The 12,800-nt window shown below is 36.1% G+C and overlaps 1 protein-coding gene across 1 annotated transcript in view; it reads right to left on the bottom strand.

Moving 5' to 3' along the window:
• The window catches only part of UCHL3 (ubiquitin C-terminal hydrolase L3), a 44,683-nt gene that overhangs the window by 15,098 nt on the left and 16,785 nt on the right, over positions 1 to 12,800 (bottom strand). Inside the window, exons 4-5 of the mRNA XM_082337204.1 lie at positions 12,696 to 12,781; positions 11,560 to 11,607 (exon numbers count right to left, since the gene is read on the bottom strand). Of these exons, the coding sequence (XP_082193330.1) occupies positions 11,560 to 11,607; positions 12,696 to 12,781 (134 nt within the window). The remainder of the gene's footprint in view (positions 1 to 11,559; positions 11,608 to 12,695; positions 12,782 to 12,800) is intronic.

The raw sequence follows: 12,800 nt of genomic DNA, 5'->3' as shown, positions 1-12,800 counted from the left end.
ACTACTGATATTGTTTTTTCAAATTCTTCACTTGAAGAACTGATTTAAACAGAGACATTTTACATTTAGATAACGTACCAGGTGGCTTTAAAAACAATTTATGCTCAGCTTGCCTAAGAAAATTGCAAGACGACAGATAAAACACTGCTCCTAGAAGTCCTCACAGTCCACAGACCTCCCTGTGGAGGGAGGAACCTGTAAGATTAGAACCTGCTGTGGGGCAGAAATTTAAGAACTTTGCTGACTAGAGTTCACGATAAAAGGCAAGACACACTACGTTATGTTTTACAATTTTATAAGTTTCTGCTATCAAAACAGACAAGATTGTCAGTCTTCCTGGAATCTGCAGTATAGTAACTGCTTACTTAGAAATAGCTTAAAAAATTAAACTGAAAAACTTGTTGAGAGTAGGAATTTACTCTCTCTGATGCATTCCATTGACTGGAAGCTGTTAAACTGTATACTTTTGCTCTGAAAAAAACCTACCTGTTAGCACTCCTAGTGTAATTACTATGAAACCATTAATAAGACTTTGAACAATACCAAATTTAAGATTTGTTTAACAGTCCAGTGATGACCAGAAAATCAGAAGTTTTTTTTATAAAGCCTTTTTTACTTTTGTTACCTTTCCTTTACTTTTGTCACAATTCCTCACTTTTACCATTCTTAATGATTGCACTTATTTCTTTGTTTTCTGGCTAATATTGCTAAAATAATGAGAATATATTAAAAACACCCCTTGCCTGAATGTAGTGAGACCAGAAAAGACTTTAAGTTCTCAAAACTGAATTTCTAACCTAGAATGGCATTTAAGGCAACTATTACTAATATTTTAATATTTCTAGGTCAGTATTTGTCTTCATTTTAAATTCCATTCATTGAATCTTTTTATCCTTTATTTCCTGTGCTAGTGGGTCCCCTAGTGAGATCAATGAAGACAAAGAGAAACTTCCTACCCACTGAAAATATACTTTTGCATTTGTAAGAGTGAAATTTCAACAGACGGTATATAGGAATTCTGGAAAAGCAAGTTAATACTGGATTATGTCTAATTAACAAGGCTGCAATAGCCATAAAATTCCATGCATTGCTCTAATAATAAGCACAAATTAAACTGTGTCAACTGAAGTTGTTTTCAACTGAATATAAAAAAAAATATATTAAAATAGAATTTTAATGTCAATAATAATATGAAATTAATGTTAAATACGCATCTTAAAATAAAAGATACAAAGTCATACATTTCACATTTAATTTAAAATGTGGAAGACATCATAACTTGAGACGCTCTATTCAAACAAGACTTATTAACAGCTGGAAACTGCAGAGAAGAGAGAATTAGACTAATGTCATAGATGAAAAGATCACAGGAGCATATTTCTGCGCTGAAAATTGTAGCAGGTAAAGCATCTGAAGTGGTAAAACAAAAACCCTGAAATAGAATGGAATGTTATTGTCATATAAACCAGTAAGCACATTAAGTTTATGGTTTGTATTGCAAAAAATATATTATAAACAAGTTAAAAGCTTTGTGGAATAGGTCCAAAAAAAAAAAAAAAAAAAAAGAAGTAGTGCTCAGGCAATTATCATCTGCCCCAATCCAAAATTCATTCCTATATATAGCTGTTATTAAAGCCTAGAGTCATTTAAATCTAAGATCCCAGGGAAACACCTATAAAGTTCCTCAGGCATCAGGAGCTGTGCTTTTACACATACCTAAGAGCGTAGAAGTTTGATAGCACTGAGTAGGTCATGACTTGGCTCACGCCCAAACCTGTCAGGCTCTAGAAACAGGGATCTTTCTGCTCAGCTTATTTGGGGAACCCAATCCAGCAAAATATCTCAGTCCACGTCTAATGCACTGAAGACCTGACAGGACAAAGCGGCATCTGGCATTGACCATTTCTTTCTAAGAAGAAATATTTATTACTGATTAATTTGCTACTGGTTACAAAATTTCATCTATCTGGAAGCTCAACTTCAGGGCATCCTCTCAGTGGAAAGCTCAATCCCGTGCCACCTTCCTTTAAGGAGGCTTCCCTGTCTATCAGCTGACAAACTATGCTGGGACTGGGGCTTTCTTCTTCCCTCCATTTTGAGGTTGTGTCACAGTATAGAAAGAAACGCTAGTTGCACTGGGACAGAGATCAAACAAGCTTTAACTGCATACCAACATCACTGGAAACTTGGGAATCAGAAGGAGATACAATACTTTTAATCCTGGTCTTTGTTTCCTACGCACAACCCTGGGATCAGAGGGCCTGCCACATGTTCTGCATCTGCTCGGTTGAGGCGGTCCATGAGCGTGCAGTTATCTCCTCCCAACAAACTGTTTGTGGCCTCATTATACAATTCCCATACAGCAAGTCCTGTAGCAGAGATGGGGGAAGGCTGAAGTGACAATAAAAAGTGCAACTTTTCCAGCCAAATGGGCAATATAAGAGTTATTATAGCTTTAAGATTCTATTCAGGGAGGATGTACTTAATATCTATCATTTTTCCCCACCACCTTTTGAGGCTTTTTTTGTTTTGCTTAAGTAATTGCTCATTATTGAATTAAACACGATGTTTTAAAGGGTCTGTATTACAGTTCAAAGCGTAATAGCCTTTTTCTTCCTTAGAAGTCATTATCCTGAGTGGGTTTTTTACATGCAAATTAAATCTATTCATCACACTGTCTGAAAAGATCCTCTTTCTCCTTCCTTCACAGGTGTTTTTAATCTTTTAACAGCATTTCAAGCCTGTTTTGGTGGCGGTGGTGAAACCTTGAGAGACATTAAGTTCCTTCAAGCTTTTGTAAGACGACAAGCAGCTAGACAGGGAAGAGGAGCCTGACAAAGGAAGTATTCCACAGAGGCAGAAGCTGCTTCACGAGCTCATCTCCAACAGTACGCCACAGAACGAGACACATTACGAGTATTTCAACTGCAAGAAAAGTCTTGTTCCTAACTAGAACTCCCTTACGTGCAACAAAAGCCTGGACAACATGCAAATTCTTTGGAAGTTAAGGTTCATAAACTCCGCTCCTCACAGACCTACTTGGTTTGTCAACATTTCAATATATATTAATGCTCATAATTGTAACTGAGACTACAGTTTTTAAACTGAATTGGGCTACATCTGCTAGCTGATCAGCTTCTGCACCAGTAAGTTTAATTAGTGTTTCTGCAGCTGGTAAAAAGAAAATCTTTACAGTATTCTCCATATCAGTTCAATCCATGATTAAGAATGGAAAGTATCCCGAGAGTGTTACTTTGCTACACATACAGGTAAAACAGAGCTTAAAGGCAAGAAAAATGGTGAGATCAGAGCACCCCAAAAAAATCTTTCCAAAATTAGTGATAATTTCTCTCTCTCTGAAGACCTAAATTTAAGTTCTATGGCCTATGTTAGGCAAAAGTCAAGCTAGATTATCACAATGGCGACTTCTGTGATCAAAAATTAGTGGAATTATAAAAAAGAAAATTCCAAAGGTTAGGGAGCTCTGCAAAACCTAAATTAACTAGATTTTTCAAATAGTTTTTCCTCCACAAGATTTTTTTTTTTTCTTAAAATAAATTGAACAGCGTTGTTGCACACCCAATTACCATATTTTAGAGTGCTTCCTTGAGCAAAGTGCGTTGATGCAACATCAATTCTCTGAGTAGTTTTAGTCCACTGTCTAGCTTCAGCCATATTGGTAAAATGTTAGTGGTCTTAAGGATTTTAAGTTCTTATATTTTTTTCCCCCAAATTAGTGGTTGGATAAAGAAAAAAAGTGAGCCAAATCAGTTTCTCTTTTGCCTGAGGGAAAGAGGTTGAGTGTGAACTCAACCATCACCTCTCATGATCAGCCTGCTAAAATGCCAGTGAGCAAATACATGGCTAGAGCCCGCTGCTCACTGTCTCTTAAACAGATCGGGCAAGAACAGCACTGGAAGTGGTATGGATTGGAGAGATGCCAAAAAAAAAAAAAAAAAAAGGGTAAAAAGAAAAAAAACAAACAACTTATGGCAGTAGGTTGGTAGAGTTGTTGGATGCAAAACTGGGGAAACATTTTGTTACTTTCACTTGTTACTTATTTCTTATCTACTTGTTATTTAACTTCATGGGTTGCTTTATGGGTGCGAATATCCTCTATAGTTATGTTTCATCCTAGAAATCAGAGTTCCTTCGTACAGGTTTTATGGTTAAGCATAAGACCCAGAATAACAATTCAGAGCAAAACTGTATTAATACCTTATTGGTTATCTGCTCAGTAGAGTACAGAAATCAGACTGATACATGTCTCTGAAACACTGACACGTTAAATAACAGGGCAATGCAATAAGTCAAATACTAACCAAGTATAATTTCCAAAACATTCCACGTGATTCTAGTAAGCTGATTTTTACACTTTTTACTGTGTAGGCTGTAAAAGAGAAAAAGCTATGCCTGACATCTTTAGGCAACATCATTGCCTTTACAGGAGAGCTTACATGCTTGTTCTGTAATGCTAAGCTAAACAAAAATCATCTTAGAAACAGTTATGTAATTGATTTTATATTCTCCCGAGATGCAAATGTTTCTTTACAAGACTATGGATTATTCAGAAGAAACACTGAGGAATATGGGCTGTTTAAGAAAAAAATCCCACCATATGTTCTTGGCAGGAGTGAAGGGGAAGCTCCTTTATGTTTCTTCTCTAACAATAAATCGTAATGCCCCAGGGAGCCAGACATCTTTGAAAGTTCAAGTTTTACAGCAGTTCAGAACAGAGTGCATTGACTCTACTTAGTTCTTGCCAATGTTAACGACTGTTACTGTGATCAAAGCCTAACTTAGCGCATTCCAAGCAAGATTATAGTTCTCAAGGCACACTAAACAAGTTTACAGACTGCAGTTTGCAGTTATGGTTTGAGTTAAGGAAGAAATCACGCTGTGGTAGCTTTTTTAGTGGCTGCCAACTTCAATCCACGTTAAAAATATTCCTGATCATAGTTGTGAACAAAAAGTATATCTAAGTATACGTACTGATGCGCACAAGTATTTCAGTTTTTTTGTGAAAATCTGAGACCAGTTCTTACTTGTGTCTCTTATATTGACAAACACCAATCTTGATTTTCAAAGGCTAATTTTTCCACCATCAATATTTTTGATAGAGGTCTAATGAGGTGCAAGAATGTTGTTTTCATTTGAAGTGGCAGCTCAGATGCAGCACCTCAGCCTGCTCAGTTCTGAGCCTCATTTAGCCCAACATACAGTGCTAGCAGCCAAAGCTGTCAGTTGGTAAAGAGATGTATGAAGTGTACTAAAAAAAAAAAAAAAAAAAAAAACAACCCAAAAATAAAACAACAAACTGGAGGAGTTACAGAACTGAAGGCAGTATTTTCTGCGCTCCCAGAAATAGTTGATATATTTTATATTCCAGTTCTGTTTTCTTCTCTCTTCCATAATAACTAGTAACTGAAACACTGTAGGTTAAACTTCATTTAAGAAAGAGGGAAAAAAAAAACCAGGAATTTGATAGCTCCTAATTTTCTCCTACAAATTTAGGCCATGAACAAAATCAAAAGCACTTATTAGTCTCTAACCAATGTCTAACACAGGTATTTCAAGTAGCCATTTCACTTGCATTATTTGCTTGATTGAAACATTATTTTGAGCTATGCTGTAATAACAGTTAAAGAAGCAAACGTCCCAAAGACCACAAATCACATTCTGCTAAGCAGTAATGCATGAACCATGCTAAAACTCCCCTGTCCAAAAAAAAATTCAACCTCAAACACAGAAGTGGCTCCATGTGCCACAAGTACAAGACACAATAAAAAGTTCACTCTATAATTTGAACTTTATAACAAAAAGTGATATGGAAAGCCGTTTCCCAGCAGTTAGTGATACCTTGGTGTTGCAAAACAGCCTGCCGATTAGTTAACACCACAACTATTTGAGTATTTGCTGTCCACAGAAGCAAAAGCTGATCTAAGGCTAGTCTGCTAAGCCTTTTCCTCTCTTCCCAGGAGTGTGCTTCTAACACCTCTGTGCCAGCATCAGCTCCTACAAGGCTATAGGATGAGCTGTTTCAGGAAGCTGTTTGGGAAGCTGATGGAAGACAGAAGATATTGTAGGTAATCTGACAATCCAGAATGATTTCAACAGCCACAGACACACACAGCTGACTAAAACTTCAGATACTATTACCAGAATAGTACTTGAACCAGAGTTAAGCATGTCAAAGCCTTTAGAAATGCAGAAATTGAATACAGACTATTCTCTAGATCTAATTCCTTGACTAAAGGCCAATTAATCTTTTTAAAAGTACTTCATATGGTATAGCTTGCCATTTTCCTTACTGTAGAATCGAGCTGTAATGAAGCACAGTTGCAAAGCAGTGGATATGGATGTCAGTAATACAAGAGCAGAACAAAAATACCTTGCTACTCACATTATTATATTCACATATTAGAAAAGTCATTTATCTCAAGAATCAGCACAGATAATATTTTCTGCCTGGAATAACTTCCCTCAAGCTATCACAGCATATCAATGTTTAATTGAGTTAAACAGTTTCTAGTGGTTTATTTCTATAACAAGTGTGACTTCACATTTTCCTCCTTTCCTACTCTCTCAGAAAACTATACAGTAACTTTTTATTATTAATGAAAATGAGTAGGTAGGATACAAAATAAGTTTCTTCCCCAACTCCGAATTCAAAAGGGCTATTTGCTCTGCAAAAGACTCTAGACCTGGAAGCCTCTCTCATGTAATGACATGTTTTCCTGTTTTCAAAAAACTCTCCCCTCAGATTTTCTTATCTGTTACTTGAAAATAGTTACTAGGATTTTTTTGAAAGAAAGCAACCCAAGATAGTAATACAAAAAAAGTTAGATATGAACCTAAACCTGATCAGTGCTATTAATTGATACTTTTCCTCCCTCAGATTTTGCCATACTTCTTCTTAATGATCACTGTAGCTTAGACAGCTAATGCGGATGCTCTAGCATCTAGCATAATGTCTTTTTAATATTTTTGAAGGGTTGTGAGGTTTTGGCTTGGTTTTGTTTTTATAAGAGGGTATCAGAAATATTAAGATGTGTGGTAGTGCAGAGTTTCAGCACTGCTGAAGGAGGCACAGGAAGAACAAAAAGAAAAAAAACAAACGCGAAACAAACAAACAGAAAAACTCAAACACTGCTCAGTATGAAGCAACAATATAAGGGCCAGCTTAAAAGTGTATGCAGTTCTGCAAAGAAGCAGGCTATATTTTCCACATCTTCAGACATCCTAGATATTATAAACAAAAGTATGCTCAGCAGAAGACTCAGGAAAGAATAAAGAGGATCTTGAGTAGCAACTATTCTAGTCTCAGCAATAGCTGCCTTTCAGGAGCTATCACATAGAAAAGGAGAGCAAGCTGGATCCATGAAGCTTTACAGTAAAAGACCTAGATCCTTTTTTTGGCAGCTTTGGATATGAAATACCTGTCACTTGAGAAAGTGTAAGCTTCAGCAGCATAAAGTTTAACAGAAAGACTGTTACAAGACTCTTACATTAATTGCCCTCATTATGGTACTGGAACATGGGACCAGACTCAAACTACCCTTGAAACCAACACCATGCTTCTCCTGTGGAATTACTCCCAGATCTTACTGCTTGCTACTAAAGTAATTTTAAACAGACCTACATTTTTTACACATAAAAGTACCCATAGGACTGCTTTATCTATTTATTTGCTTTACTGTAGCAAAAAAGTGAGCCATGGAGCCACAGAACCCAGGAGTCTTAACACAGAACTTGAATAAAACCTGGACCAAAACTTGGCCTGAAGGATAAGACCAAATTTACAATCCTTTTAATTTGCAAACCTGAAATAAATTAGCAAAATGAAGACTGCTTAAATGTTCTTAAAATTTAATCTCTTCTAAAGAACAAAAAAACTTCTTTATTTTTAAGAAAATATTTAAGTTGTTTAATAAAAATTCAGTAAACTTCATTAAAAACCTCACATATTTTAATACAAAAAACCTCCCCAAAATACTCAGTTCTAATCCGCTCTGTAGATGGCCTTTAAAAGTTTTAAATACAATACCAAAAGTTATATAAAATGGCTAGGCACACAGCCTTTTTTTTTTTTTTTTTTTTTTTGAAACTAGCCTGTTAAAGCACCAATCAAGGCAGAGCACTCTATAGCTCCATTTGCTTAGCAGTTCATCATAATGCTTCGTCTATATAGATCACACATTAATGATAAATCCCAGAAGTAAACTGATCACCGTAACTCTTCTCTTCCAGCAGTCACTAACGGGAATGTAGAATCTAGCAGTCCACTAATATTAAGTTATACAAGTAATATCTTGTCAAATACTTTTTTTTTTTCCAAATAGAACTCTTCTTCAAAACATAAGAAATTAAAAAAAAAAAATCTGATTACAGATTATCCTAAAATAGAAACAAATCCTACCCACCAGACAAGATGAATAGATGGAATACACGGATACTAGAAAGACAGCATTGCTTTACTCTGTTACTTCTAACCTTTTATTTCTAGATAGACTTGCTTTATTTCAAGGTTTGAAATACTCACATACATGGAACAGAAACAAATACAGAAAATCCACTAGCATATTGTAAAAATCAAGTAGCCACTAGATGATAAAAAAGCTTGTGAAGACTTAGCAAGACTGCCAGGAGCAATCAACAAATAAAGGCTTTACTTCGAAGCATTAAAGGCTGAATCCTCAAACATCTGAGAAACCAGAGCCCAGGAAAAAGAAGTATTATCAGAAGATAACCTGTCTGTATTCTTTGCTATTTTTAAACCTTCTACATCTCAAGATTCCAGAAAATTTTACTTTTCTCTCAATGGTGTGATGGTGTTTTTGCATGGTGGAAGGGAGAAAATAGAATCTTGAAAGCAGTTACACGGCTTCTTAACCAAATCAGCAAAGCTGTCTGCCATACATCCCACTTTTGGAAGTTACTGTGTCTAACACAGCTAGGCTTAAGCAACATTTTCAGCAGAATTTGAGTGGACAGTAGTGTGCAATATCTATCTAAGGGACAGAACTACCCACAGAGCAGGCTATTCTTACGAAGCACGCAAGCCAAGTTAATCATCCTAAAAGAGTAGGCCTGCATGTTTTCTTAATCTTTAATTCTGTAGGAGACCTGGGAAGGACTTTTTGCTTGCAAAGCTACAGCATTTACTATCATTAAGCAACCACATAAGCCACTTTTTATTCAAAGGAAAGATTTCTACGCAAAACGCTCTGGCTATTTGCGGGCGGCAGGATCAGGGGGAGAACAAAAACCCAACAGAGTCATAGGAAGGCAAACATGTTCCTTTCTGGTGCTCTGAAGATTAGATTCTCAGGAAAGTAATCGTAACAATAATGGATATGCGGGAGGAATGGGATTCTCTTCTCTCCTGCTCCAAAGGTGCTAGAAATTATCAACTTACCCAGCAGGACAAGTCAACATCCTTGTATGACCTGCATATGCTAACTTCAGCATCTTCAAGGGTATGCTGTTCATCAGTCCCCTCACCACTACATGAAAAGGTATGCAGCCACATTTAAAGTGTACCATTGGAAGGAAAAAGACTAGGAGATTAACTCACTCCAACTCTCATTTACGCTTCTCAGCATATTCATGTTTCAGATTTTGTTTTGCTTAAAAAGAATTGTACTTTAAAGTAAAGCAATTCCTCCTGTACAGATGAAAGGGGAGGCGTTCCTGCCAATTTAACACCACTATGGTAGGACAGGATCTTCATGGAATTAGATGTTCCAGTAAGGTAACTTGTTTATTTCTTCCCTCCTTGGTTGATGGATCAGAACTATTCTGAAAAATGGTCCTAGGACATGTATGTATTCAGCCATTGTACTATTTCATCTTTGGAAACAGAAAGACAGGAAGAAGTTATTTTACCAGTCTAAGGAATATCCATATGGAATTACTTCCAGATTCAGTCATGCAAAATGGAATAAAAAATATTTGGCAAGGAAACTACCTATTCAATATTTCTGTTTAGACATGGTTGCTAAGACAATCTTGTAAATTTGTATTATGAAAAAAAGTCTTTATCTTTCCATGCAATTATTAACCTGTTGTATGGTGGTTATCTTGATCAGGAAACAAATTAATTTGTGGAAGTTCAAGAAGTTAACTGTCCCTTATTGGGAGATTTCATCATCACTTAGATGCTTCCTGAATCTTTATGAAGTCTCTTCGGAACTACATAGCCCTTGCATTTTCTTTCCCAATCATTCCATCATTTCTGCCAAAAGAATGCACAGACAAACCATTCCCTGCATGAATGTCACAGTACATCAAAACAATTAAAGAAGTTTTTCTCTTTCACAAGGATCTTAGGAAGAGATTCAGTCTTCTGCAACTTGTGGGAATAATCTCTATAGCCTCTCTCTTACTGAGCTTGCCAAGAATATCTAGAAAAGGGGTCATTTGTAAAGAAAACAGACCAGATTTTTTTTGAGTCTCTCACTTAGAAAAGGAAGAGAAATATGAATTTGTTCTGATGTTTCTTCTTGAAATACAGAACTTCAATTAATGCAGAGAAAGAGATAAGAAGAAATAGTGGTGGTGGTTTTTTTTTTTAAAGAAAATATCACAAAGGAAGTTCAGTATCTATAATAGAAATGGTTAAAACAATTCCCTTAATTTTCATTTCCAGATGGTGGGGCAAGAGGGAGCAGAAAGGACTGTTTTGCTTTCTCCTGCATTATTTAGAAGACACTGTGCAAGCCATAAGAAGAAAGAAAACCTCACCTACTGTACTTCAAAAAAAAAAGCAAGCTGACGAGCCACTGGAGTCACAGCCAAACAAGGGAGGGTTCCTCTCTTTGTCAAACAAAGCAGTGCTAGTAACAGTCTAATCATTTTTGTTGTTGTGGAACAGATATTGAAATCTGAACTGGAAAGATGGAAACCCACCTTAGTATGACACAAGCATAAAAATATTGAATATTAAGTTTATGTTTATTTTAAGGTTTTTTGTTGGGTTTGGGGTTGGGTTTTTTTGGGTTGTTTGGGGCTTTTTTGTATCACCCAGTCTGTTAGGGGATAAAAGCTTATAAATATATGTAATAGTGAAAATTTGTCTGAATTAGTATTTGTATACAAACAGAACATACACAATGGCAAACAAAGTGTTGTACTATTTCTTTTCCTGAAGTAAAACTTCTCAGACTGTCAGAAAATGTTTGTTCCACTTGTATGATTACTATGGCTCTTACAGTCTTACCTACAAATTTGCAACATCAAAGCCTCAACTTTCATTAAAAATCCTATTACTGGCTGGTTTACTCTGAAATGAAGCTTGAAAAGATCATCCATGTTATATAAAAGCTTAAAAAAACAACCAAACAAAAAAAACCCAAAACAAACAAGCTTCAGGTTTGGTGTGTCCCCCTTAACAATGCCACTTTATTTTGTGCCCTGATTTTTGACTAATGACACAATACTGCAAACCAAGCAATTACCTCCATTTCACTGTAAACCTTTAATATATGATTGTTTTCATTTCAATTATATTCAACTCAAAGTAGTTATTAACAAAGATTTTTTTTAAAAAATGAATACCTCAGTCTGACCTTCATGGGCACTGGATTCATGAGTGACACGAATAGCCTAAAATTAAAACATATTTCAATCAGACTTTAAATGAGATACTTTCAGTGTTTTACGAATCACTCTATGGTCTTCATTTTATCAAATGCCATAGACGCAACTATTTTTGCTCAGTGCTTTTAATAAATAAATAAATTAATAAACAAATAATCTCCATTTCCAAGGATCTCGGAAGACCAATATTTCAGTTTCGTCACAGTCAATTCAAATCAAATACTTAGTTTGTAATGGCACTTTTACACACGGAAAACACTGCAAGCGTTTTTGTTACGTATCACTTCTTGAGCAGACAAAATAGATAGAAGCTCTGATCAGACATCTTGCATCCAACATTTCTACAGAAAATGTCATTGAACCTCTACTGTTTCTGTTTGTTACGACTTCCCTCAGCCACATGTTAACGGATTTATTCCTGAGGGCTTCGCAATAAGCTTAAATTGAACTCAGACTTGGAAATCATCAAGATTTTCATTTTGAGAGAGGATCATCATTACCATCAGGAGCAACAGCACCGTTCTCCCCTTCCACCACTGGCCAGATGTTTCTGCCGCATCCTTTCAAACAGCACTACCGATCTGGCTAACCACACTATCAGCTAGCTTATCTAATTGTTTGGGATGGTGGGGGAAGGAGATTACATTTCAGCCAAATCAGCTCTCTGCGTGCCCCGAGCTGTTTTAGAGTCAGAGATGACTAGAAGGCACAACTGAAAGGAGGCAGCAGAAAGACCATACTTTCAGCAATAGTCCCAGATCAGCTTAAATTGACCATTAAACTGCATCCTGAACCCACCAAAAAGATTATCCGTACATTTCTCATCCATTTCAAAGTCATTTTAAACTAAGGCAGTGAATCAATATGGATGAGGAACATTGACAAAATCTATTCTGCTGACTGAGCTATGGGCAGGCAGGAACACTTGAAACTACCAAAGCAGGGTTTTCTTTGTAGCAACTGCCTGATCACAAGCTCACATGTAAAATCGAATTGTTTAAGTGCTTCACTGGATCAAGTCCTAAGGACAGTACCTACTCATGCAAGTAATTCTTACACCATTTTAAATACAAGTAAAAACACATGATACTAACTTCATAAGTTTCTAGATATTTGGCCCTCACTTCAGGAGTCATAGATAATGAATCTTCTAGGAACTTTTTCAGTGAAGAATTAGTTTCTTAAAAAAATAGAAAAGA

This window comes from Platalea leucorodia, assembly GCF_965183815.1.
Source record: "Platalea leucorodia genome assembly, chromosome: 2".
NCBI lineage: Eukaryota > Metazoa > Chordata > Aves > Pelecaniformes > Threskiornithidae > Platalea > Platalea leucorodia.
The sequence above is the reverse complement of the archived record's forward strand: the minus strand, read 5'-3'. Positions and strand labels throughout refer to the sequence as shown.